Genomic DNA, 22,432 nt, shown 5'->3' on the forward strand with positions numbered 1-22,432 from the left:
AAATAGCCTAAAGTTTCTATTTTCTATTTTACCTCCCAATTAAATTTATTTCCTATTTCACCAACGCCACCACCACCACCATCTCTATCGTCGTTGCCGTCGCCACCGCCGCCGCCACCACCACCACCACCATTGCCACAGCCGCTGCCACCACCACTCCAGCAGCACCATCGCCACCGCCACCACTACTAGCACCGCCGCCGCCACCACCACCGACACCACCACCCCAGCACCGCCACCACCACCATCGCACCATCGCCACCACCATCGCACCATCGCCACCACCACCACCACCACCATCGACACCATCACGTATTTTTATAATGGTATTTATGTCTTTTAAAACATATTTCATTTTTATTCCTTAAAACCAAACACCGTAATATAATTCATAAATTCTATTCCTTCCATGAACCAAACAATAGAATACAATTATATTCTATTCCTTGCATATTCCATTCCTTATGGAATAACATTCCTATTACCTCAAAATTCATTCCGTGAACCAAACGTGATGTTAGATAATTATTATGTGAGTTAATTTAATATGAATATAATTCATGGGTTACTTCTTTAGCCTAATGTCATGCATATGCTCAATCCAAGTATCCCAACACTATCAGTTTTAATTGTTAAATAAATGCATTTTGAGGACCCTTAGCTGAGTTACGTTCATTAGATAGTTGATATTTTTTTTTTTGAAACTATTTTAGATAGTTTGACTTGATATACCCGAAAATCGAATTCAGATAATATCCAATCAAATATTACCACATAAGGAGATGATCAAATATATATGTTAGTGTAAGATATGGTTTTATATGTTTTTATTTTGTATATTCTTGTCCAAATTGAAATAACAAGAATTGTTAATTTTATGTATATTTTATAAAACTACATAAAACAATTAAGATTGAAATAAATACAAAGAATAAAAAAAATTGTGATTTTTAATAACTACCAGTCATTTAGCAGTGAACAAGGGATCGGATAATATAACATTTTCATTTTCCATAGATGAGACATGAAAAAGAAAACTCCGTAAATCAAATCAACAATACATTCTGAGCGTCTACATCGAAATAGTGTACAAGAGTACGGTGTATGGATATAACCACCGTACCAGTCAGCGTCGCGTTTTAACGTTTCATCTTTCCCGCGAAAATCTCGAATCTCTGCCCCAACCAACCGCCCCTTCACGGCTTCTCCTCCATCGCTGCAAAATTCAAGCTCCGATTCTCGCCTAGTTTTGTACCTGGATAGGATATCCTTTTGCCCAGGATTCCATATTTGATCGTTTTCATTGGATCCGTATATAGATGCGCATTGACGAATCATCTTCTTCGCCAATTGGCATGCAAGAATGAGCGAGACCCTAATACCATTTCCACTTGCAATATTCGCTACAATGTCGAGTGATCACAATGCCGAGGCGGGGAAGACCTTGAATCTCAACGCCGTTAATGATTCGCCGCTATCCTCCGACCATAATGACCCCCCTTCCATCGCGAAGCACATCCGCGAGATTCCTCCAATCCCCATCCCTCCATTGGAGGTGGACGACGACGGTGGTGGGAGAGGAGATCCGTTGATGATTGAGAGTAGGGTTCTCGGTCTGAATCAAATTAGGACTCGCACCGCTCCGCCGCCAGGTAGGCTTTCGAATGCCATTTCCATGCCTATTGATTATGGAGACGGAGTCTATGGAGACGGGGTCTATGGAGAGGGGGTCTATTCGCAGTCTAGGTTGTTATCCACTGCTGATCAATCTGCTGAAAATTTACCCGAACAAGGTCATTTTTTTCTTCGCCATTTCTGTTTCTTCTTAGATATTTTATTTTTCATATGCTACAGAACTAATTTAGTAAGACATTGTAAAACTTTTTGGTTTATAGTTTATTTATTTTAATGGCATTCTGAGTGGGAGAGTTGATCAATATAGGATAGAAAGCTCTTTCTACCTGTATTTCCCTAGGAAATACAAGAGAATTGGATTAACTGCTGTGCTCTTCAATTCAATATACTTTACTAAGAGCTCAAGATACAATCGTCTTTCCTGTTTACAGTGTGTAGTTGTCCATGAACCTAATGCATAAACACACACACTCTCTCTCTTTTGGGAGGAGGAAGAAGGTGGGTAGGAGGGGTTTAAGATAGGTGCACTTAAATTAAATATAAGAAAAGTTTATTTATAAATCTGAATAGCTGATCTGAATGTTGTATTACTTCATTATTTTTTCCAGGCAAAAGGGTCCAATGGAATCAGGCTAATTCTTTAAATGTCCTATCACGCACTTGTTCGGGCTCGGAGGTAGTTTGCCTGTTACATAAGTTCATGGGACTATTTTTAATTTCCTCCTATAATCATGTTAGTTTAAAATAGGTTAGCTAGGTAACTCAGCTTGTGCTTAGTGTTATCAAAATAAAATGTCATTTTGCTTATTGTAGGATTATCATGCAGCTTTTGTTAAGGAAATGAAATCTCCACGGTATCAAGCTATACTACGTGTCACAAATGGTCGCAAGAAAAGAGTATCAGATATTAGAAGTTTCTCTCATGAGCTCAATTCCAAAGGAGGCCGACCTATTCCATCCTGGAGATCTCGTGCTTTTGGGCGAGTGGAGGTATGACTCATTTATGCTAGAGAATGAACATTGCTCACCAACATTTCTTATCTTAGTTTTGTTTCCAAGAAAGTTACTGTAGAGGTTCTGAATAACTTTATAATTTTTCTAAATATAATTCTTTAGGAGATTATGGCCATCATTCATTCAAAATTTGATAAATTAAAGGAAGAGGTAATCTCTGACTTGAGCATTTTTACTGGAGATATAGCTGGTATTATTGACAAGACATCCGAATCCCATCTCCAATGGAGGAAAAATTTGGAAGATTTGTTGGTTATAGCTAGGGAATGTGCAAAAATGTCACCTAGTGACTTCTGGTTGAAGTGTGAAAAAATAGTCCAGAATCTAGATGACCGCAGGCAAGAGTTACCAATGGGCACCGTTAAACAAGCCCACACCCGCCTCTTATTCATACTCACTCGATGCACTCGGCTTGTGCAGTTCCAAAAAGAGAGTGGTTTTGAAGAACACATTCTGGCATCTCACAAACTCTGTGATCTCGCCCATGCAGAACGAATTGTTTGCCCTATTGGCCAAGACTTGAATCATTCACTGAGTGGGAAGGAAAGAAATTGGAGAAGAAATAAGAAATCTCAGGGGCATGACCATATCAGTCCGACAATCAATCAATACCATACTAAGGAAAATTTCAGTGGAGAGGTTACAGAGGAAAGCACTGTAAAGAATGTTGCTTCACCTACAGGAAGCTGTAGAATGTCCTCTTGGAAGAAGCATCCTTGTGCATCTGAAAGAAAAGGTGAAGTCCATGACTCTGTTGACACCTCATCTTTTATTAAATCTGGTTTCTCGCAACATAAAGAAGCAACTGACAAGACTTATCTGGATACTCCACTTTGCCACCCTGAAGTTTCAGAGGAAACCTCAAATGAAAGGAGAGTAACCTGGGGAGACTGGGATCAACATAGTATCTCTTATGAGGATTCATTTATCTGCCGCATATGTGAAGTTGAAATCCCTACTATATTTGTAGAACAACACTCAAGAATTTGTACAGTTGCTGATAGATGTGATTTAAAAGGCTTGACAGTAAATGAACGGCTCCAAAGAGTTGCAGAAACTCTTGAGAAGATACTTGAATCATGGACACCGAAAAGCATTGACAATGAGTTTGGAAGTCCTGAGTTAGTAAGACTGTCCACTTTGACTTTGGCCGAAGAGTTGGATGAATTGTCACCAAAGCAGAATGGTCTGTCTTGTCAGTGCTCTGAAGACATGCTAAATTGCATCCATGAGTGTGATACTATTTCTGTTACAGATCTCAACAGTCTGTCTGAACTGCCTAGGAAGGATTCATCAGCTGGTACCTCGACACCTCGATCACCATTGCTGACACCAAGAACAAACCAGATGCAATTGCTGTTCAGTGGGCTCAAGATGATATCTGAATATGAAAGTTATCAACAGGTATTTCACGGTGTTGTTGACATTCTTGAAGACCTAGAATCTTCATCTTTCCTTGATATTTTTCACTGCAACATAGCTTGTTTCATTAACAATGGAATTCACTATTTTATGCCTAGTATTGGTTTAACTGGATAAATTCTTCTATTGAAAGTTAACAGATAGCCATGAACCTATGACTGCTACCCTCTTCATACTATTTCCTCATGAATTGAAGATTTATTTGAACATTTTAGTACATGGTTATATTCCATTTTTTTTTTGTTAATTTGTTTTTGCAAGTACCCTTCTTCAGGAAGGAGAACTATTTGTTTGATGTGTGGTCCTAATGGATAGCTTTATCCTCTTGTCCAATTATTCGGTCTTCAATTGTCATTTTTTCTTTACTGATTTCACTTTTGCTGCATGACACTCAACAACTTTTAGTGCCATTTTGGGTTAATAAAATGTGAGCATTTGTATGGTTCTTTCTTCTAATACTGTTAAACCCAGGGCTAAAGCTCCTACATTAAAAACTTTTGGGACAGGATTACAGGAAGTTTTATCATGCATGCAACCTTTCATTTCTTTTGAGAGGTTGTTTTTTATGGTTTAAATGTATGTCGATAGGTGATTGATTGGGTAGGTTGGGCAGGTAAAAAATAGGTTTGTGGAAAAACTTGGTGCTTGTTCAACCCACCCAAAATAACAATGGGTCGAAGACCAGGTCAAGCCGTCAAGAACATATTAGAGGGTAGGGCGGTAGGCCGAGCCATTTGGGTGGCTTCAAAATTTAATAATTTTCATCCAAGTAAAATTGTTTAAGACAATTGAAGTTAGGTTATTAGATAAATAAAATATGCTATTATGCATAGAAAAACTAAAGTTGGATGAATTATATTCTATGCAACTCATTTTGACCCACTTCTAGTGCAGCTTAAATTCAACCTGCCCAAATTTACTCATGTTTTAAAAGTGACTAATCCAATCCAGTATGCCCTAACATTCAAAGCTTGAGCACTTGGCCTTTTAATTATAAAAGTCACATTAGTCATTTCAAGCTGACCAAGTAACCTAGATATATTGTTTTAAAACTTTTTCCTGTTATTTCTTGAATATTTTGAATTTTCTTCAAAGTTGGTTTTGCTTTGGTGCAAAACATAATGACAGCTTAGAGGGGTTATTTCTGTTCAGGACATGGACATTATCTTGAATTATTTTGATTTTTGTTGTTGTTGTTGTTGTTGACTTGTTGCTATGCTCTCCTGACACCGGTTCTTGTCCATGGCTAATTTATCTTTTAATATTTTATTAAGAAAACAATTGCAATGATGCACTTATTTACTCGATAGTTTGATTTCATGGAGCTATTATCTAGTCTTAATTTTCATTTTTTCCCTTGTAATTTTGTTCTTAAAATTGTTAATGACCACATTGAGTGGCATGACAGATAAATAAGCTACTGCAAATTGCTCGATCTGTTGCTACCATAAACAACAATGATAGTTCTTTGGAATATTTGCTTGACCGTCTAGATGACCTAAAGTATGCCATTCAAGACAGAAAAGTCGATGCCCTTGTTGTGGAGACAATTGGAAGACGCATAGAAAAATTATTGCAGTGAGTTAAATTCATTTTTGTGCATTTGCTTCAAAAGATTATATTATGGCCTGTACAAAAGAAATAAAATTGCCATGGTTTTAAACTACTTAAAAGCTAGTTTGATTGAACATATCAGAAATAATAAATATTTATCTTTGCCTTCTGCTGCTTACTATGCATTCTTTTCTTATGACCACTGACCATATTTACCAGTTCTCTAAACTCTACAGAGAGAAATACGTTCTACTTTATGGACATATTGAAGATGAAAAATCAGATGCACCAAATAATGCAGCTGATGAGGAAAGTTCAACGGATGAGGATACAATACGCAGTTCGCGTGCAAGTCCTATGAACCAATGCTCTAAGGATCGAACATCTATTGAAGATTTTGAGATAATAAAGCCAATCAGCAGGGGTGCTTTTGGGCGAGTATTCTTGGCTAAAAAACGGGCCACTGGTGATTTATTTGCAATAAAGGTTAAAATCTATACCCTAGGGAATGGTGAATGGTTAAGATTTTGAGCAATATCCAACATCTTTTCTCTTCTACATCCTCCTTTATCAGTGTGTATTTGAGTTCAAATCAAGTAGAACCTTTCTCATCAGAGATATCTGGTGATCAAATGCAATGCATATATCTAGCAACTAGCAATCTGTCATTCTCTCTCTATACACCTTTTTGTGTTTGTGGTGTGTATAGTTAGAGCAAGGCTATTTGGGAGGGGTTGGGGGAGGTTATTTGTTAAAATGGGTTTTTGTCATAAATCTTAAAAAAAAAAAAAAAAAAAACTGAGCAAGTCACGTGTTGATGATATTCTATTTTTTGTCTCTCCCCCCACCCCCCCCCCCCCCCTCTCCTTGTTGGCCTCCTTTTTCCTGCAAAAACTCATAAAAAACCCCATAGACATAGTCACAATAATAAACTATTATATATAATTCATTCAATAGGACTGCTGTGTACACAATCATCTGTTCTCCCTGATTTGCTTGCATCTCTCTGTTGGAGACAATAATTTTCTTATCTACATGTCCTTTTTATTGTTGGCATACCTTAATGGTTCATAGCTTCTTGTATTCTCAGCTGAAACTTGTCTTGATAAAACTATTATATGATATATTCCCCAATATCTCTGCATTTGTGGGGCTATATACAGTTCGCTACAGTTGCTCATGCAATCAAAAGTTCTTTCAGGTTTTGAGAAAAGCTGACATGATACGCAAAAATGCTGTGGAGAGTATATTGGCCGAACGTGATATCTTAATTTCAGTTCGCAATCCATTTGTGGTTAGTAAATCTTTAGATTATTTATTCATTCTTGTTACACTCTCTTGCATGATTACAGGAAATTTTCAAAACTGACTTTACTAATTCAAAGATCTGATGGGAAACAGGTCCGGTTTTTCTACTCTTTCACATGCAGGGAAAATCTTTATCTTGTCATGGAATACCTAAATGGTGGAGATATTTTCTCTTTGCTTAGAAATCTTGGCTGCTTTGAAGAAGATATGGCTCGCGTATATATTGCTGAAGTTGTAAGTACATATTGATGCCCCTTACTATTACCAAGAAATTTCAACAAACAGGTTTTACATGGAATGATGCATTTTTGTTTTTATTATTCTCAGATTCTTGCTTTGGAATATCTCCATTCCTTAAATATTATTCATAGAGATCTGAAGCCAGACAATTTGTTGATAGGTCCAGAAGGTCACATCAAGGTCATAATTTCCCTATTGCTTCCCAAATTAATGGTGCTTTCTAGCATTCCTGTGAAATTCCTAATGTGTTGTATAACTTTGTTAATCATTTTTTGAGTTTGGTAACACTATACAGTCTGGTGTAACACCCCCCCCCCCCCCCCCCCCCCCAAACACATTGGAGATTTTACTAGTATACATATATTCTTTGCTGCTGCTGCAACTGAGGAATGGAATAGAAATAAGTCTGGGAGTTATTCTACTTTTGTAAAGGAAAACAAGTATGTAAAGTTTTAGATGGAGCTAAAAGCTCTGTAGTAATCTATTTTACTCTCTCCTGTCTCACTCAAAGTTACTAGCATGCCTCAGGGAAAATTTACCAGTTTGTAAAATTATCTAGGCATAAAAAGTAATTCAGCTTTTATTATTTTCATGCAAATTAAACTTTGCACCTGTTTTACCTGTATTTTTAATGTATTCTTGGCAGTTCATATCCTGACAAATCTAACCTCCCTTCCCTCCAAAAAGTCTTTGAATATCTATTGTGATTGTCTTTCTTGCCAGCTCCTCACAGATATAATTCTTCCAATCTCAGTTGACAGATTTTGGACTCTCCAAGGCAGGTCTTATCAATAGCACTGATTACTTGTCACACCCATCAAGTTCCACATTTCTTGAGGATGATAAACCAAAACTGCAATCATCACTTAAAAGAGAACAGAGGCAAAAGAATTCAGTTGTTGGAACCCCAGATTATTTGGCACCTGAGATACTCCTCGGTATGGAACATGGTATGGATCCCTTTTGATGATTGATTTGACATAATACATATTAAGTTCTTGGCCCATTCGTTGCATCCTAAACTTTCTCATGTTCTTGTAGGTGCGACAGCTGACTGGTGGTCTGTTGGTATAATTATGTTTGAGCTCCTTGTTGGTATTCCACCATTCAATGCAGAACATCCCCAGGTATCTGTACATTTAGGCTAACCAAAGCATTAAGAGAGGTTTTAGCTTATTGATGCCAGTGTCAGTTTTCTTCTACACCTTTTACATCAATATGTGGATGGAATTCTCACAAATTAATTGGAAGTGGTGGTAACTTTTGCAATTATGTTCTGATTCATATAAAATTGAAAGACTCTCTTACATCATTTGCTGAGGTTCTTGCTGTTATTTCATTGCCAACTTGGCAACTTAACAGCTGTCCAACTGTAGTTTTTTCTCATTTCAAGGGTAGCCGGGTAGGCCATGACAATTTGGCTTTTGGGGTTCATTTGATAAGGTTCTGCCTGCTAGTGCAAGTATTTCCTTTTTTTAAAAAATATGTATAGCTATGAAACACTTCATTTTGGTACATAAAATGGCAGAGCCAATATGTTACTTGGGCACAAGTAGTCAATGCCCAACCACTCTATATCTACTAATCTCACATTTCAAATATAGGGAACCAGTGTGGGGTGGGACCTCTTGAGGTGTAAGCAGAGGCCTAGCCATAATGGGCAGTAGGGGATCTACTTGGGGAGGCATGACATTTGGCATGTGCTAACTGGGTTGGGGGGAACAGAACCTGCAATTTGGGTGTTGTGCTATCCTATACTCCTATATAGTCTACCTTTTATTTACAAATGATCAGAGAGCTATATTTCTCTTTGAATGAGTTCTAAGCTGCAGTATCTCTGTATCTGGCTGGCTGTACTGGTATATTTTTGAGTGGGCATCCTTGTGCTTTTTTGATCTGGCTCTTTCCCTAACCAACTGCAAAATAGTGCAGTCAAATTTTTAATTTTATGAAAGTTTTGTGAATTGTAAACAGAATCTGACGTGCCAAAAGATAGATATGAGATGCGTATTTAATTAATTTTCTCAAATTTTAATGTGTTTCTTCTTTATACACATTGTTTGTACCATTTGATTGGTGTGTCTCAAAGTTTTCTATCACTTGCAACTTAGGTATGATATATTATTAAATCCTATTGTGTTATACAGCAAATTTTTAACAATATCATGAATAGAGACATACCTTGGCCTAAGGTACCAGAGGAAATGAGCTTTGAAGCATATGATTTGATTAACAAGTAAGTTACAACTGCTCATATTTTTGACTTAATGCTGGAATGTGATTCATGAATACTGATTTTTGGTTTAATCTTTGTATTAGGTTGTTGTCTGAAAGCCCTGTAAAAAGATTAGGTGCAAGTGGGGCTGGAGAGGTTAGAAAATTACAACCACCATCCCCCACCCAGCCAGAATTTGAATTTATAATAAGGAATAATTTCTTTTGCTTTTCTTATACTTAGGTAAAACAACATAAATTTTTTAAGAACATCAACTGGGACACATTGGCAAGGCGAAAGGTCTCTGTCTTTCTCTCATACACACAAAATATCCTAAGGAAATTGGCTATTGGAAAAGTAGGACTTACATTCCTCTTATTGCCTATAGGCTGCATTCATACCAGTTGCTGAACCACATGATACTAGTTATTTTATGAGTCGTTACATTTGGAATCCAGAAGATGAAGATTTTAATGTCTGTAGCGAGTTTGATGAGACAAGTGAGGCAGGGAGTATTTCATGCAGCAGCAGTTCTTATAGCAATTATCAGGATGATGAGGTATGCTTGTTGCAAATGCAACACCTCAGTTAAGGCATTATATTTCCGTATATATTGATGAAACTGAACCAAGATTTAAACAGTAACCAAAGAGAAAGAATGAATGATGCACAACTTGTTAGGTTCTCGTCACTGCACTATCGTACTATTGTTGCCTACCTACCTAAAGCCAAATTAATATTCTAAGGACTGGTCTTGTGATAAAAGCACATCATATGCTATGTAATGAAATATTAAAACCTCTACCAGGCTCCATGTTTACTGTTTTAGTACTGAAAGTTTCTGTGCTGTGTGTGACAATTACAATTCTATTCTTCTTCTCCTAAATTACAACTCTATTCTTTCCATTGAAACAGGGGGATGAATTTGGATATTTTGCAGAGTTTGGTGCTATATCCCCTAACTTGAAATATAGTTTCAGTAATTTTTCATTCAAGGTAAGATCTGCCATCCCAAACTGTTAGTATCATAGTTCAAGAAAATCACATTTGCACCCCGAAAAGGGGTGCCAAGTAGGTGAAGTATGATTTTCGTACCTGAAGGTCACAAGTCAATATCCTCTAGGTCAAGTTCGCTGCACAGGTCTTCTCTAGTATAGTTTATCTCTCTTAATTGTGTGGTTTATTGGCTATTACATAAGGATATAGTTTATCCCGTACCGTGCATACCTGACGGCGGAGGATTTTCCAAGAAAATTTCCATTGCTTTCTTTGTATATACAAAATTGGTGATGGCAACTAATTCTGAGACTTGTTTATTATTTCAGAACTTGTCACAACTGGCTTCGATCAACTATGATCTGGTTGTAAAGGGTGCTAAAGAATCAGGTGAAGCTTCCAAGAAGCCTCCCACTCCCAAGTCCCCACCATGAACTTGAATGAATCAACAAATTTTCTTCTTTCTTCCTCCTTTTAGCCTAAGAAGTTGGGAAGAAACAGAAGTCTCAGATGTAGTTGAATGTACGAAGATAATTTTAATTTGTTAACATAGATACGAGTAAGTATAGGTTTCAAAAAAAAAAAAAAAAAGATACGAGTAAGTATATGTATTTTATTCAAACTAGGAAACAGTAATGCGTCAGTACAGTACTAGACGACAAAGTTGTTGCAGATGCCTTTCACTGCAGTAAATTACCTGGCATCCTGACACCTTGTTATGTACTGTAGTATGTACTACTTTGAAAAGCGACTTTCTTTTTTAATAAAAATATTATTTTTATTTCCAAAATACTGAAATTAAAAAATGTTTTTACCCTCAAAAACATTTACATATATCTGATGGAGACAATCAGGAACTACTTTATATTGGGTTCCAAAAAGATACGGAGTAACTTGAATATAATGGTGCACTACAGAGTACATAGAAAAGAATGAAAAATTGGAGGTAAGTAGATTTTCTTGATTTGAACTGATCAGCTATGAATAATTTATAAATGATTTTAATAGAGATAATTAATAAAGATAAATTTATATTTAATACGAAGTATAAATTACATACCGGTGATCTTTAAATAAAGGTCATATTTTACTCACTTGATCACGAGCACAAATAACACCCTTTGAAACATAATGAAGTTAAAAAAAAATTGGAGACAAGGATCACTTTCCTTAAGACATTGTGAGGTAATTAAGGAATGAAAATGGAGTTAAGAAGATGAAAGATTCTTGATAAGTGCCAAGGCGTTACTGGTTAAGTGAGCAAGATGGAGAATGGACTTGCGTATTCTTCCCTTAATCTTCTCTTTCCCACTGATCTCCTGAAACCCATCCATACAAGTCCCTTCATCCGTCAAAGCAGCGCTGACCCAAGTCATCACATTCCCCATTTTCTCTTCCATTCTCTGTCGGCCCCCCCAACCCAAATCCTTCATCTCCCCCGCGCATCTCTCAAGCTCGTCCACCGAGTCCTCCATGTTCTCCACGCAATCCACCACCGCACGCGCCTCCCGCGCCCCCAACCCCCCGCGCTCTTTCGACAGCTTCGCCACCGTCTCCGACGCCGACCGGGCCGCTCTCAGGCTCACCTCCAGGGCCGCGTCGGCCAGTTGGGCCGCGGTGGAGACCGAGTTCGCGTATGGGGAGAGAGAGTCGTAACACAGCTTTGGGTACAACGTTACTCCGCATGATGTTTTGATGAACTCATCGTCCTTGTCTGTCGTCGTCTGTGGGTGATTTTTGGATTGAATTCTTGCCGCGCCTGAGAAGCATGGCAGTAATAATGTGAAGAAAATGGTGATAATAATAATGGCTGCACAATGGGAATGGCCAAGTGATGATACCATTTTCATTTTTCAGTGTGGGGGTGCGACTTGCGAGGAGGAATTTGGAAGAAGTTGTGGGGATCATATATATATATATATATATATATATATATATATATATATATATATATATATATATATATATATAGAGAGAGAGAGTAAATACCTAAAATGGTCTCTCGACTATAGCTAAATTCACAAATTGGTCCTCGACTTTTAATTTCAACCAATTAAGTCCTTAACTTTGCAATTTTGACACGATTTGGTCATCCATCTATTTGACCATTTGTTGACCGTGATCGACGATCTCCAAGAAGAACCTTCAGCTCTCGTCGGAGCACATGGAGGCCTCTAGGATGACGTTGCACCGGTTCGGAAACACGTCGTCTTCTTCGCCCTGGTACGAACTCAACTACATTGAATCCAAAGGGAGGATGAAGAAAGGCGACCGGATTTGGTAGATTTCTTTTTGCAATGGATTCAAATGTAACAGTGCGGTCTGAAAATGCAACCGGAACCTTAAAAACCCGACGATGGACCATGAAATTACATATATATCCTCAAAAATCACAGTCAACAAACGGTCAAATAGACAGAGGACCAAATTGTGTTAAAATTACAAAGTTAAGGACTTTATTGGTTGAAATTGAAAGTCGAGGACCAATTTGTGAATTTAACTATAGTCGAGGGACCATTTGGGTATTTACTTATATATATATATATATATATATATATATATATATATATATATATATATATATATATATATATATATATATATATAATAGAGTAAATACCCAAAATGGTCATTCGACTATAGCTAAATTCACAAATTGGTCCTCAACTTTCAATTTCAACCTATTAAGCCTTTAACTTTGTAATTTTGACACGATTTGGTCCTCCATCTATTTGATCGTTTGTTGATCGTGATCGACGATCACCATAAGAACCTTCAGCTCTCGTCAGAGCACGTGGAGGCCTACAGGATGACGATGCACTGGTTCGGAAACGCGTCATCTTCTTCGCTCTGGTACGAACTCAACTACATTGAATTCAAAGGGAGGATGAAGAAAGACGACAGGATTTGGTAGATTGCTTTCGGCAGTGGATTCAAATGTAACAGTGCGGTCTGAAAATGCAACCAGAACCTTAAAAAACCGACGATGGACCATGAAATTACATATATATCCTACAGAGGACCATATTGTGTTAAAATTACAAAATTACGGACTTAATTGGTTAAAATTGAAAGTTGAGGACTAATTTGTGAATTTAGCTATAGTCGATGGAACATTTTGGATATTTACTCTATATAATATATGCGGCCGTCATTGAAAAATAATTTTAATTGTTTATTGTTTTAGTTAGATCTATAAAAGATAAATGCCTTTTCACTTTTCTGAGATGCCCACAAGAGTAATTCTAAGTACTCTCATTTTATATTTTGATGGCTTAATATAATAGAGTTATGATTTTTATTCTTTTTTTTTTTAATAATAGAATTTAAACACAAGTCAGTGTAAAAGTTTAGAATATGATTTTGAAGTCTAAGTAGTATTTTTGTAGGTAATATTATGACAAAAATAATAGTGAAATTTTTTGCCTATTAGTTTTTTTTTTTTTTTTTTTGTGGTTCTTTATTGGTTAGTTCACAATGTGACCTTAATTCATAGTGCAATGCACTTTCAAATAGTAACGATAGGATTTCTTATAAATCAAATGATTACTTAATGAAACCGGTGCTAAGTGTGCTTAATTTTAGCCCTAAATCCAAAAACTCAACATATATGACAAATAAATTTTGATTTGTTGTTGGAACAAGATCTCAAATGTGAATCTTATAAAGAAAATTAAAATTGGTATGTTATTATCATATAGATATAAATATTGTATCACTTCTATAGTTCTATCACAATATAAATATATAATTAATATGAGTGACAAAATAATTAAAATGTAAGGTCTACATATTTAAATAACAATTACGGAGTAGGGTTAGCTTGTTAATTACTATAATTATATTTGTTGTGCAGATTTCAATGAAGACAAGATTTTACAGTTCAAAGCTTTAAATTTCTGGATCCCCCAGCTCATCTCATCTCATCACAAACAACTGTTTTGTCAAGTCGCATGAGATTATAATAGCTAGGCACTGACCTGTTGGAAAAAAAGTTTGATTGGTACAAACCCCTCAAAAGACATAAATGTTAGTAGAGATTTATGAAAAGGTACGCAACTATTTTTAGTGAATATTTTAAGTGAAATTTAATTTATTTTGTAATTTAAGTCCATAAAAAATTACAAAAGATAAATCAATTTAAGTTATTTTTATTCATTCGAATCAAATAAAAGTGCTGTTACTATACCTTGTGAAGTATGTGAGCCTAGTTAGTAAAGAATTTAAATCAGTCTCAATAATTTTTAATTTTTTACAAGAGTCGAATTTAAAATATTGTGATTATTGAATCAACTGTTTAACCAATTAATTTGGAATTGCTGGTATAGCTACCACACAACCTCTAAAATTAAGAAAAACATGAATGTACTTTTATGGTGTGTAAATTCTCAATACGTGTAAATATTTTATTGGATTAAAAACTGATTAAATAAAGCTATGATTTGTCTTTTTTTTTTTTTTTCTTTCTGGACCAATCAAAATATGACATTTTAATAGAATGTAAAAAATAGAGCAAAATATGACATTTTAATAGAATGTAAAAAATAGGCTAAAAAGTGAGAGTTTATATAGTATTATATTCATGCATAATTAAGAAAGGTAAAGTGAACCAGGACTATGTTGTCTAATGGTACTCGGGTTGAACTTCCATTTAGAAGGTTATATGAGTTCAAGCCTAGGTGGCGGCGTTATTGGTTCTTTGTATTTCAGTAGGAACAGATACTACAATGTAATAGGGCCAGTAACATTCAAAAAAAGAAAGGTAAAGTGAATGTTGTAATTTTCTTATTTAGGAAAGAGTTTACGAGGTCTCAACTAGTTTGATTCAATAAAAATATTAGTAAGAATTGAAAATTTATTTGTTTCTAATTATTATTAATTTTTTTTATTATAAGAGATCGGAGGGGATACCCTATGTACAAACTATTTGTCTCAATTGATGTTCAAACCTTTCACCTCCCACTTATATTAGAGGAGCAACCGAGATAAAAATATTAGTAAGAATTGAAAATTTATTTGTTTCTAATTATTTTTTTTATTATTATTATTATAAGAGATCGGAGAGGATACCCTATGTACAAACTATTTGCCTCAATTGATGTTCAAACCTTTCACCTCCCACTTATATTAGAGGAGCAACCGAGTACCAATAGACTACAAGTCACTTGGTGTATTTAATTATTTGTTGATTGTAATTTTAATTATGTTATTAGTAATTTATATTTATTGTTTATTTATGAATAATGATACGCAGTGATTATAATTTTATTTTTTTTTAAAGAAAAAAGAGGAATGAATTAAGCTGGCAGGAATTTCATAAACAACATGACAAATGCACCATACAGCACAATATTCTGATTTCTTACCTGCACTCATTTTTAAATCGTATAGGTTTAATTTTCTTTTGTCTATGGCCACGTTACTGACTCGATTCCCTAGAGACTGCCTATTTATCAATTTTGGAGTCACTAACTAAAAATAAGCAATGAAATTAGTATTGTGATTCTAATCGACAAAAAAAATTATAATTACAATGTTTAAAATCTGACTTTCCAACAGAGTAATTATAAAGATTTTTTATGTGAACCGATTAACTATGGACAACTTAAGTGGTTATCTTTTTGTGATCTTTTACTAGGTAGAATTAAAGTTATAAGACAAAGTTTATTTAATATAAATTTTCAATTTCTCAATAGTAATCACAAATTTCTCTGGTGATCGAAAAATAATAATTTTGGTACGTGTATAGTGTGAGCATGGTAGAAATGTTGGGCGCAAGCATGTGGGGCGGTGAGGGCAGCATTAACACTACTACCTGCCTGCTGCAGATATTAAATATAGTCCATTTCAGACAGCCATGAAGTTTGTGCCATGCAAGCAAGGAATGGGATTGGATCTCACAACATCTACATCTGTGACTCCCACCTTTTTATGTATTTTACTATTTAGTTTTACTACATGTACTTTCAAATTTTATTTTATAATGTGACTGGTTCTGATAGTTTTTTTTTTTTTTTTTTCTTCATATGGTCTCTATAAAAGTGTCTACATCAATATTTTAAATATGGAAATAAAAGTAGAGAGTATAAAATACATGAGAGTACATGTAGCGTTTTCTTTTACTATCTTATGTTAGTGTTTTATTTGCAACATTCTATTGGATCTAGTCAATGATGGATAAGTAACGTCCCTCAAAACATTAGTCAAATTAGTTACCCTTAAGCAAATCCTTTTTTTAGATGACGCGCCGCCATTAAACACTACACTCTTCTTATTTTTGGATCTTATAATTATTCAATGTATAGTATACTTAGTACACCATACTTGACACCCTTAATTTAATTTTAATTTTGTGCATGGAAAGGTGTTTGTGTGGGGTCTTACCTTGCTTGCTCAATTCGAATGTTCAGTCCGGTATATATATATATTTATGTCATAGGTGTGTCCCTACGTGGAGGTCTATGTTATGCGATTCAAATTTTTTTAAAAATTAGATTGTATTTATATCAATTCAAACTAATATGTGTTTGCTTAAAAAGTTAGATTGTATATCAGTATGCGCCTTTCCAATGAGGAACAAAGCTAGGCTACTTCCCAACTCAATGATACATTTTAAAAATCAATTTCTTTGATTTATGAGAAAGCTGGCAATCGCTACTTGAAGATCAATTGTTAACCGATTCAATCCAAAAAAGTCAATAAGTCGCTTTGGAACTTTGCACTTACCTAACCAACAATCGACCAACTCAACTAGGATTGTCTCCAAAAAAATTCTCATTAACTAATTATCCATTTTGAGTATATAATGTATCAATTGATTCTCTCCACTAAAAAATCTAAATCCACTTTTAGTACATAAAAAATTAATACATCAGCTTTCAAAAAAATAAAAAAAATTCCCTTAAAAAATAATAATAAAAAAAGTTAATACATCAAAATTACTACTTAAAATGCCAATTTTACCAATTTTTTCACCAAAGCGTAAATAGTATTTGCTCCCTTGAGTTTTATACTGCATGAATGAGAAATTCCATGGCGTATTTTAAGACGTCATGTCATAATCCAAAAATATCACATTTTTTTTTCTTTTTTTTTCCTTTTTTTTTTTTTCTTTTATCTTTCTACTTCCTTAATTTATGCATTTTCGCGACAAACTCAACTAATATTCTCTCTTTCTATTTTAAACTACTCCATATATGTATACGTACGCTTGATTGCTTGAAAAAAAAGTAGTTCTATTTTTTCATTTATTTTAGTGTTTTTAAGGAGTAAAATATTTCCAAGCTGTTTGTGCGTCATCAATTTTAGAGTTGGTTGTAACTAGAAATTGTTTATCAATTATTGTTTTTTTTTTTTTTAAAAACAATTATTGTTGATTTGAGTTAAACCATAAAACTAATAAAAAGTAATATGAGTTGGTCTGAATCAATTACCCAATTAAACGAAAAGATCGAGAAAGAATGTAAAAACAAGAAGAATGCTTGTAAAGGACAAGAAGAATATTTGTATTTAATTTAAGATTATATGAGTTTGTTGTAATGAGACAATATGTGTCTAAACACGACAATAGATATAGTTATTTATATACGCAATCCGAACACCTTTTTGTATAAAGCGGGTGTTTACAAATTACAACAGCCTCAATCGATCATGGTCCTCTTTGTCGTCCTAATCTTCTCAATTCAAGCCAGCCCACCTTGATCAATTTGACCTCGAGGTTGGGGTCAGGTATTGTCTTCTGTCTTTGTCTCGAGTTTCATCCTCGTCTTGGGTTGGACTCACTCTAGGTCCAATATATCTATCAATTTTCAAGTTGTGTCCATGCATCATCAATTTTAAGTTTGATTGTTACTAGAAAATATCCATCAATTATTGTCGATTTCGTTAAAACCATAGAATTGATAAAAGGTATGGATTTATTATCTTATTTTACAATGCCAACTTTATACATACCTAGGCACTGGAGTTGACGCGTGTCAATCGTTCTCATGCATAATTAATTGCATGATCATTACCCACATTCATCGTAACCTTAATAAAATATAAATAAGTACGGGATTAGACTCCATTAATTAAATTATTACGTCCGCAAGTGCTTTGGTTTGAACCGTTAATATAACCAAATTAAATTAATTAACATTGTGCTTGGTGTCTACAAAGAGTCACTATATTAAATGTAACTTTTCATTAGACTCGATCATATATTATTACCCACACTCGAACCAATAACTCCTCCACTATGGCTTAAACTCATAACCTTCCAAATAAAAGTTCAACCCGGATACCATTAGACCACATAGTGTTGGTCCAAATTTAATTAATTAATTAACCTAATCATCTCAATATTTTCCAATAAATTCATAGTATTTCAGTGATCAATCATGTGTCTTTATTCTTAATCTACTAATTAAAAATCAACTGAGTTGCTGGTGCACATACTTCCCTATTTTTCTATAAATTCAGGGCCTTTCCCTTCGTTTCTTCAATTCATAGATATAGAGAGAGATGAAAGGGGTTTCGAGTGGACAAATTCTTGTACTAATTTTTCTCGTTTCACTCGTCTTAACCTCCGGCGTACGTCCGGCGACGGCGGCAAGGGCCGTAGCCGCCGGAACGACGACAAACACGGAGTTCATTAGAACAAGTTGCAAGGCAACGACGTACCCAGATTTATGTTACTCCTCTCTGTCAATCCATGCAAGCGCCATCGGAGCCGACCCGGAGCTTTTAGCCCACACGGCGCTCGACGTGGCGCTGGAGAGCGCGCAATCGACGTCGGCCGAGATGGTGAAGATCGCCGGCCGGCGCAACCTGACGCCGAGGGAGATAGGCGCCATGCAAGACTGCGTGGAAGAAGTCGGCGATTCCGTCGCCGAAATCAAACGGTCTCTGGGAGAAATGAAGCAGATGAAAGGTCCGGATTTCGGGATGAAAATCAGCGACATACAGACGTGGGTGAGCGCCGCCTTGACGGACGAGAACACGTGCACCGACGGGTTCGCCGGAAAAGCCATGAGCGGCGAGGTGAAGACGGTCGTCGGGGAAAAGATTGTGAAGGTGGCGCATATGACTAGCAACGCCTTGGCTTTAGTCAACAGCTTCGCAGCTCTCCACAACTAATTATTAGGTTCAACATCATATTTTTAATTACTCCGTATATTGTATGTTTAATATATCATTAGAAAATCATTAGCTCTAGCTTGTATGTGATTAATTAAGGATATAATTAGGAATGATGCTTGTGCGTATATGGATAAGTTTGTTTACCTAATGCCCTGCCCGAAATGGGAAGATGTAGTGTTTTGCATGTGTGCAATATGCTTTCTCGGTTTGATTTTTACTAGGTGAACATTTTTTAGCTATGAAAGTTCAAATTCTTTTGAATTTTTAAGTCGGGTAGTTCATCAGTTGGTTTCAGGTGAAAGATTGCACCAAATGACACACGATGAACAAGTCTTGGTAGTTGTAGTATATATGTCGAAACCAGACACTTATGCTCCAACCAAAGAGCCTTACGATTGCCATGATTTAATTCTTCCACAATCCATGTAGAGTCCAGGGGCGGGGGTGAGCAGTTTTGCCTTTTGCACTCAAAGAAAGTAAATTTAGTCTAGGGTGCGTGTCATGAATTGCGCGCTATTGAAACTGCTATAAGAAATATAATAGTGTATCATTATATATAAATCCTGTTACTATTCATATATTTTAAATACATGCACCACTTAATAAAAAGAGACTATAGTGCACGTGTTACTATATATCAATCAATATTTCTTTGTCCAATTGCGTGATTTGAGAGAAATAAAGCCCTTCACTTTTGCATTTTACCCAACAACTAAAACTTCCATTTAGCAGCCACACATGTCACTTTATTTGCTTCATTATTTTGGCTAATATGATTACATAGCGTAGCGGGTATTATTATATTCAATCACTCTCAAGTCTCAACTTGTAAATCATTTGATCCTATGTAAAATGAATTATTTGAGCTAGCTTTAATTTGCCGGTGAGAATTCAATCAACAAGTACATATATAACGACTTCTCTAAAAAATCTTGGTTGAGAAATAAGGGACATATATTTGACAAACTCCGATCCCACCGAATTTATTAAAACTTAACAAAAATCTGGGATTTGCTTTAATTTGGATCCAAAACAATTAAATTATGAAAAAATGTTGGAAAATGATGGATAAAGCAACCTCTTCTACCTCTACCATTCATTTTACATGACTCACTAAATAAGATTTTTCGTTTAAATATTGGACCAAAAAAATCTATATATTTTTTGTTTTTTTTTTTTCATATAATAATATTGAGTTTATATTAATAATCATGAACGATAAATAAATAATAAAATGTAAATTGACACAAAGGGGGATTTGGACCATAGCTAGTTGAGTGAAGCAGACGAAGTATGGCTCAATACGGCTATATTGACACTTCTTATTCAATCCTTTTTAACTAAGAGTCCCTACTTTTTTTGACCATATCAATAATTCCAAGAAACATTTACACTAAATCACGCCTTTTTGTTTTCATTCTTCTTTCATATCAAGAACAATCCTATTTATCCGGTGTATATTTTTAAATTGTCGTGACAAAAATTTTATTGTCATGTAAAAAATAATACTTTCTCCATTACATTTATTATTGTATCGAGTTTGATTAACGAGACTTCACTGAAGCTAATTACAATTTAATTTTTCATAATATTAAGTTTAGAAGTAGTATATATATAAAATTTATATATTTAATTAGAAACTAGCTACATTAAAAGAATTGTTAAACACAAAAAAAAAAAAAAACAAATTTAAAAATTATAAGAAAATGCTAATAGAATAAGAAAGAATAAAGAATTAATTTGACCAATAAATACTTAAAAAAGTAGGACAAATAAAATGAGACGTACAGATGATCTGAAATACTATTCACACACACACAGGGATCTAACTGGCTTGATTGGCCTTGTTTAACCCCTTTTTGTATAGAGTTGGACATATAAATTCTTATATTGTTCGTGTATTGTCAGTTGATTGGTCATGTTGTTGTTGCTTAGTTGCTTCATTGAATCATTGCTTCAATAATGTGTCAAAATAAATCCTTATATGTGTTGCTACTTGAAATATAAGAATTTTAAATATGGTGTTAGTATAATAGTATAATCGTTGCGGGCCTTTGGGTGTCCTTTAGAAAGATCTAATATGCTTACAATATCTTTTTGGTGGCGCCCCTCATCACATGGGATGGCTACAAATTCAGCTCAAATTGCTCTCCACGCCACCATCAATTGCTATTATTGTGAGCAACATGTACAAACAGTTTAGATAACTTGAGATTATCAAGATATTTTTATTGATTGAGTTTAATTAAAATAAAACCCCATAGCATTTCTTATCGAGTTGAGCTATAAACTACCTACGGCTATAACCATAGTGTATTGGTCTGGACCCTACTAAAAGAGTACTATGAATTTGTTTTGTTACGAGCAACAATATGCAAACACTTTAGAAAAATTAAGATTCTTAACAAAATTTGACTCATTGAGTTTAATTAATGTAGAACTCCATAGCACTTCTTACTGAGGTAAGCTATAGCCTAACTATTATATTGTTGTGGTCATATTGTGCATGCATGTTTGAATCTTACCTACAGGATACTATGAAGTTGTCTTGTTGTGGGTATTACCATACAAAACACTCTAAAAAACTTGAGACTATTAAGAAACATTTATTGATAAAGATCTTCGGGATTAAAACTCAAACTGTTAGAGCATTCTCAATAAGTCAGGCATAATTTTTGAAGAGTTTGTGTAAGTGTGACTGTGAAAGAGAAGATGGGGTGGAAGGAAAAAAAAAAACAAAAAAAAAATGAAAAACAAAATTTGAAAAGCAAATAAATAAATAAATATAGTTTAACGGGCCCAGCGGGGGCGGGTGTACCGCACTCGTCCAACTGGGTGCTATTATTGCGCTTTACGTGAACAATTTTCATATTTGATGGAACCCAGTTCAAAAGCTAATTAAAAATCAATTCTGGCAAGAGATCT

At 35.0% G+C, this 22,432-nt stretch overlaps 3 protein-coding genes across 3 annotated transcripts; 2 read left to right on the forward strand and 1 right to left on the reverse strand.

The window, feature by feature from the left end:
- The first annotated feature begins 1,408 nt into the window (after positions 1-1,408).
- Positions 1,409-11,174, forward strand: LOC109193894 (probable serine/threonine protein kinase IRE). Its single transcript, XM_019344721.1, has 17 exons — positions 1,409-1,793; positions 2,244-2,311; positions 2,449-2,625; positions 2,752-4,053; positions 5,480-5,649; positions 5,862-6,111; positions 6,827-6,919; positions 7,027-7,167; positions 7,261-7,353; positions 7,928-8,123; positions 8,215-8,300; positions 9,321-9,409; positions 9,493-9,544; positions 9,632-9,688; positions 9,777-9,947; positions 10,304-10,384; positions 10,714-11,174. The coding sequence occupies exons 1-17, from the start codon at positions 1,409-1,411 to the stop codon at positions 10,816-10,818; spliced, it is 3,516 nt and encodes a 1,171-aa protein (XP_019200266.1). The 3' UTR covers positions 10,819-11,174.
- Positions 11,175-11,447: 273 nt separating this feature from the next.
- LOC109193949 (21 kDa protein-like) lies at positions 11,448-12,281 on the reverse strand. Its single transcript, XM_019344779.1, has one exon. It carries the CDS (start codon positions 12,232-12,234, stop codon positions 11,593-11,595), a length of 642 nt encoding a protein of 213 aa, XP_019200324.1. The 5' UTR covers positions 12,235-12,281; the 3' UTR covers positions 11,448-11,592.
- Positions 12,282-18,856: 6,575 nt separating this feature from the next.
- LOC109193795 (21 kDa protein-like) lies at positions 18,857-19,772 on the forward strand. Its single transcript, XM_019344609.1, has 2 exons — positions 18,857-19,550; positions 19,596-19,772. Exon 1 carries the CDS (start codon positions 18,890-18,892, stop codon positions 19,502-19,504), a length of 615 nt encoding a protein of 204 aa, XP_019200154.1. The 5' UTR covers positions 18,857-18,889; the 3' UTR covers positions 19,505-19,550; positions 19,596-19,772.
- The last annotated feature ends 2,660 nt before the right edge of the window (positions 19,773-22,432 follow it).

Source organism: Ipomoea nil, unplaced genomic scaffold, assembly GCF_001879475.1.
Source record: "Ipomoea nil cultivar Tokyo-kokei standard unplaced genomic scaffold, Asagao_1.1 scaffold1932, whole genome shotgun sequence".
NCBI classification, from domain to species: domain Eukaryota; kingdom Viridiplantae; phylum Streptophyta; class Magnoliopsida; order Solanales; family Convolvulaceae; genus Ipomoea; species Ipomoea nil.

Bases quoted from the DNA above. Each gene is read 5' to 3' on its own strand.
- LOC109193894 (XM_019344721.1), top strand. From the start codon at position 1,409: ATGTCGAGTGATCACAATGCCGAGGCGGGGAAGACCTTGAATCTCAAC. The intron at 4,054-5,479 runs GTATTTCACGGT...GTGGCATGACAG, and splicing joins AATATGAAAGTTATCAACAG to ATAAATAAGCTACTGCAAAT. The intron at 7,354-7,927 runs GTCATAATTTCC...TTCCAATCTCAG, and splicing joins GTCCAGAAGGTCACATCAAG to TTGACAGATTTTGGACTCTC.
- LOC109193949 (XM_019344779.1), bottom strand. From the start codon at position 12,234: ATGAAAATGGTATCATCACTTGGCCATTCCCATTGTGCAGCCATTATT.
- LOC109193795 (XM_019344609.1), top strand. From the start codon at position 18,890: ATGAAAGGGGTTTCGAGTGGACAAATTCTTGTACTAATTTTTCTCGTT.